This window comes from Equus caballus, chromosome X (genome assembly GCF_041296265.1).
Source record: "Equus caballus isolate H_3958 breed thoroughbred chromosome X, TB-T2T, whole genome shotgun sequence".
Taxonomy (NCBI): domain Eukaryota; kingdom Metazoa; phylum Chordata; class Mammalia; order Perissodactyla; family Equidae; genus Equus; species Equus caballus.
In genome coordinates, this window is record NC_091715.1 from 45,846,866 (window position 1) to 45,852,007 (window position 5,142).

At 40.6% G+C, this 5,142-nt stretch overlaps 1 protein-coding gene across 1 annotated transcript; it reads left to right on the forward strand.

The window, feature by feature from the left end:
* Positions 1-2,195: 2,195 nt before the first annotated feature.
* On the forward strand, positions 2,196-3,139 carry FOXR2 (forkhead box R2). The gene is given in 5 exon segments (XM_005614761.3): positions 2,196-2,433; positions 2,436-2,609; positions 2,612-2,773; positions 2,776-2,856; positions 2,859-3,139. Coding segments are annotated over 5 exon segments (936 nt in total).
* Positions 3,140-5,142: the final 2,003 nt, after the last annotated feature.

The window sequence follows — 5,142 nt, forward strand, 5'->3', positions numbered from 1 at the left end:
GAAATCACTATGTCATATTAAGCTGGCTACATTGTGTTTAATCTATGTATGTTAGCGTGACTTGTCCTCTTGAGACTAATCAAAGAAAGCTGAGATGATTTGAAATATGTACTTTATCTAGAAACGTGACTCTAATCTCTCTGTAGTCTGTATGTTCTTGACAAGTCACTTAATCCTTACTGTAGAACAGTTTCTTTGCATTAAGCTGTGTGAAATTCATCACAGGATGTAGCTATCTTGACAAGGTTTCTATTTGTTTTTATGGGGTTTTTTTCGTCTTATACAAAGTTCCCTTCCCCTGCCCAGGCACTTAAAGTCAAACACTTGGAGAGGAAAACAAGCAGTAAATGGCAATGAACAAGGGATTATGGCTTTCAAAGTATCTCAGAACACAATGGAAAGGCTCTCTGGAGTTTTCATCATAAGCTGATTATTTCAGGCTAAGTCCTCTGTTTTGCCCAGGTCAGTGTCCTACTGGGAAGAGGATCCATTAACTCCCTGTGGGGAGGTAGAAGCAGCATTTTTATTAGAGAAGGCTTCCTTGAGTTTTAAAACATGAGTAGGGGTTAACCAAGCCAAGGCAATTAAGAGTAGGCCATTGCAAGTAGAGGTGGCAACTGGAACAAAGGGACATAGACAAAAGATGGTGAGGGGTGTGGTGAAAATCCCGGAGGTTCAGTATTTCTGGGATATGAAGTATGAAGCAAGGAAGCTTAAGTGATAAATTAGCCTGGAAAAGTGAAAAAGAGTGGGATTCTGGAGGGCATTTTATGCTGCATTGTCATAAGATTTTATGTTAGAGTAGAGAAACAGAAAAGATTAGTATAGTGTGTAAAAGCACATGCTCTGAAGCCAGGCTGCCAGGATTTGAAACTCAGCTCTGCCTTTTACCAGCTATATGACTTAGGCATTTTGCTTCCTTTGTAAAGGGAGAATAATAAGAGCACCTATTTCATAGGGTTGTTTTGAAGATTAATGATCTATTAGTGATTTAACTAAATCACATATAGTGCTTAGAGCATTTGATGTAACAGTAGACAACGATGTTGTTATTACTAATGTTCATATTTATACAGTAGAAAGATAACATTGAAAGTATGTATGGAGGATGATTTTGAGTAGAATAGGACAAAAGGGGGTGGGGAAACAACAGGGGTTTAGTGTGTTCCCCCAATAGCTCCCATTGACATTTGCTGGAAATTTTTGTGGTGTAGTCCTATGTAATGGTTTTAATGAAATCACATACTTTCTAGATAGATTTTGTGCAGACTCAATTAAATGAAACCTTCCCATTTTTTTTTCCCTAAGAATGCCCTTTGGATGAATTTACTGGAAAGTCAAACTCTGGAGTTTTCAGAAATTTGCATAGCTAAATTTTGGTTCTACTGTCTTCAGAGTACAGTTTAGAACTTAGTTCCTGAGAAGCTGACCTAGAGAGAGGAAAGCCAGCTGTTTCCCAGAACAGGAGTGAAAATAATAGAATAGTTGAGTTCTAGCATGAGTTTGAAGCTAACAGAGATCGTCTTCAGTTAGTTACTATGTAGATATGTAGACTTAAATATGTAGACTAGATATGTAGTCTTAAATATTGTGTAGATCTCAGTTCCTTTATCTGTAACATGGGATTAATAATACCCACTATATTATCTTGCAGGGCTGTCATGAGAATCAGATGAGATAATCTATGTGAAAGCACTTGACAAAACGCACTTTAAAAATGAAATGATTTTTAAGCCGTTAAGAATGACTCAGAAATATAATGTGATCTGTACACGTGTTTGTTCCTTCATTAAATGAATCCAGCAAGAGTTGAAAGATGTACCAGACAATCACCTGTTATGCAAGTCACTTTAGTTTGAATATGATTCAAAATCTGTAGGTCCTCACGTGGGGACTCTTCCTGCTTCTAATGAAAGCTTAGGAATTCCACCTTGATCTTGTTTTCCTGCTCAAAAGCTCTTTTTAGTTACTTCTTTATTTTGAGGTCTGTCCAGAACCCTGAGGTTTCTCCAAGTCTGACCACTAATCAATGAACCATAGGTGCCCCCTTTTCCAATAATTTTAGCAGACCTCCTAATAAACTCCCTAGATGAGATATACTGCATCAAAAACAATGCCGCAACAAGGGCTTTGAGAAGTGCCTCAGAGACCTCTGTCCTTTTGGAAGTCTCCTACCATCTACCTCTCCACTAAAGATGGACCTAAAACTAAAAACTCCTAAATTCTTGTATAGTCTCCATGGCCAGGTCCCAGGGCTGATGGACTGGGACATGGCGAATAAGATCCTCCTGCTGTGCACCACAGACCAATGACCCGTAGCTGAGCAGGACCTTACCAAATACAGGCTTCAAGTAACGGAACCCCGAAAGGTGCCTCAAGAGAGGAGACCCAGTCTTAATAAAGATGGCCCTGACGTTGAAGCCAACCTGTGGATGTGAGTCCCAACATTGTGTACTCCCTTGGCAGCCAGGAGGCTGCAAGACCCAGTAAGAAAACGGATCTAACAAGCATGTTTCCTTCACCTCAGCCACTCCCAAAGGACAAAGAATCTAACTGCTCAGAGGCCACAGTAATGGAGTCCCTGCCATCCTCCTCCAGTGAGTAATCTACCCACAAAAGCAGTTCACCTCTTCCCCCAGCAACTGGGAGCTCACAGAAGAGGATACTGAGGAACAAGATAGCAACCCTTCTATGACCCTCCAACCCCCTAACAAAGGGGAGTGCTTCCAGAGCCAGAAGCTGTGGCAAGGCAACAGCCAGGAAAGGAGGTCCTGGCCATGGTCCCCCTTAATTACAGTCACCTAATTGCCCTGGTGTCAAGAAATAGCCCACCCTGTGACCTCAGAGTGCAAGAGGTCTAAGTATCACCTGACAGCATTTCCTCTTTTTCTGGACAGCTCCAAATGGCTGGAAGAACACCATCAGCCACAACCTCTGCTTCCTGGGAAGCTTTGAGAAGGCCACAGTCAGCTTTCAGGATGGGGCCAATGCAAGGCCGTGGTCTGGCCTCTGGAGGCTTACTTAGGAGAAACACCATCATTTTCAGGAGGAGACTCGTGCCTTAGCCTCTGCTTGAAGGGAGAGCATCCAACAGTGAATGAGGCAGCCAGGTGTGATGACCTCACTCTTTGACCTTTGAACTACCACTGCTCCTTTTCTGGAACACTGCCCTCTTTACTGTGCCTACCGATGCCCCAATTGGCCTTCATTAATCTCTAAGTCTACCCTGCCTGGTAGGTGCCAAGTCTGTATTTAACTACTGCTACAAGAATAATATTAAATGAAGTAGAGGTACAAACAAGGCATAGCTTAAATCCAGGTGAGGAATCATGGAAAGTTGCATGAGGACCGTGGCACTTGCTCTGCATTTTGAGCAGTCAGGGAATCCTAGGAATAATGGCATAGAAGTTAACGAAAGAAGGGCATATTTTATAAGAAAAGGAATTCTTTTTACTGGAGGGTATGCTCACATATGAAAGCGAATGGTGGAGTAAAAGTATAAAATTCAGGATGGAGCCAGCCTTGGAGAGCCTCGAATGCCATATGAAGGTGTATATGTATAAAAAGAACTAGGCTTGATGTTTAAAGCCTGGAGATTCAAGTGTCCCTCTTCTACCATTCATAAGCTATATTTGCTTTTTTTTAAGAGAAAGACTTAAGAAAAATTTTTAATTTTTTAAATTAAGATTATGACAGTTTACAACCTTGTGAAATTTCAGTTATACAAGAAATTTTTTTTTTAAAGACTGGGATCTGAGCTAACATCTGTTGCCAATCTTCTTTTTTTTCTTTTTCTTCTTTTCCCCGAAGCCCCTGAGTACACTGTTGTATATTCTAGTTGTGAGTGCCTCTGATTGTGCTATGTGGGATGCCACCTCATCATGGCCTGATGAGCAGTGCCATGTCCATGCTCAGGATCTGAACTGGTGAAATCCTGGGCCGCTGAAACAGAGTGTGTGAACTTAAGGGCCATGGGGCTGGCCCCTAAAGTTTTTTTTTTAATTGAGTTCATAAAAGTTTACATCATTGTGAAATTTCTCTTGTACATTATTTCTTGTCCATCACCATATAAGTGCTCCCCTTCAACCTCTGTACCCATCCCCAATCTCCTTCCCCTGGTAACCACTGAACTGTTTTCTTTGTCCATGTGTTTGTTTATATTCCACATATGAGTGAAATCATGTGTTTATCTTTCTCAGCCTGGCTTATTTCGCTTAGCATAATACCCTCCAGGTCCATCCATGTTGTTGCAAATGGGATGATTCTGTCTTATTTATGGCTGAGTAGTACTCCGTTGCATACATATACCATATCTTCTTTATCCATTTATCAGTCGGTGGGCACTTGGATTGTTTCCATGTCTTGGCTATTATGAATAGAGCTGCAATGAACATACGGGTACATATGTCCCTTTGGATTGTTGATTTCAAGTTGTTTGGGTAGATACCCAGTAGTGGGATAGCTGGGTCCTATGGTAGATCTATTTTGAGTTTTTTGAAGAATCTCCATACTGTTTTCCATAGTGGCTGGACCAGTTTGCATTCCCACCAGCAGTGTATGTGGGTTCCCTTTTCTCCACACCCTCTCCAACATTTGTTATTTTTAGTCTTAGTGATTATAGCCATTTTAACAGGTGTTAGGTGGTATCTTAGTGTAGTTTTGATTTGCATTTTCCTGATGATTAGTGATGTTGAACATCATTTCATGTGCTTGTTGGCCATCTGTATATCTTCTTTGGAAAAATGTCTGTTCATATCCTCTGCCTATTTTGTGATTGGGCTGTTTGATTTTTGTTGTTTAGTTGTGTGAGTTCCTTATATATTACGGAGATTAACCCCTTGTCAGATATATGATTTGCAAATATTTTCTCCCAGTTGGTGGGTTGTCTTTTTATTTTGATTCTAGTTTCTTTTGCCTTGCAGAAGTTCTTTAGTCTGGTGAAGCCCCACTTGTTTACTTTTTTCTTGTTTCTCTTGTCTGAGAAGACATGGTATTTGAAAAGATCCTTTTAAGTTCGAGGTCAAAGAGCTGTACTACCTATATTATCTTCCAGGAGCTTTATGGTTTCAGGACTTATCTTCAAGTCTTTGATCCATTTTAAGTTTATTTTTGTGTATGGCATGAGATAACGGTCTACTTTCG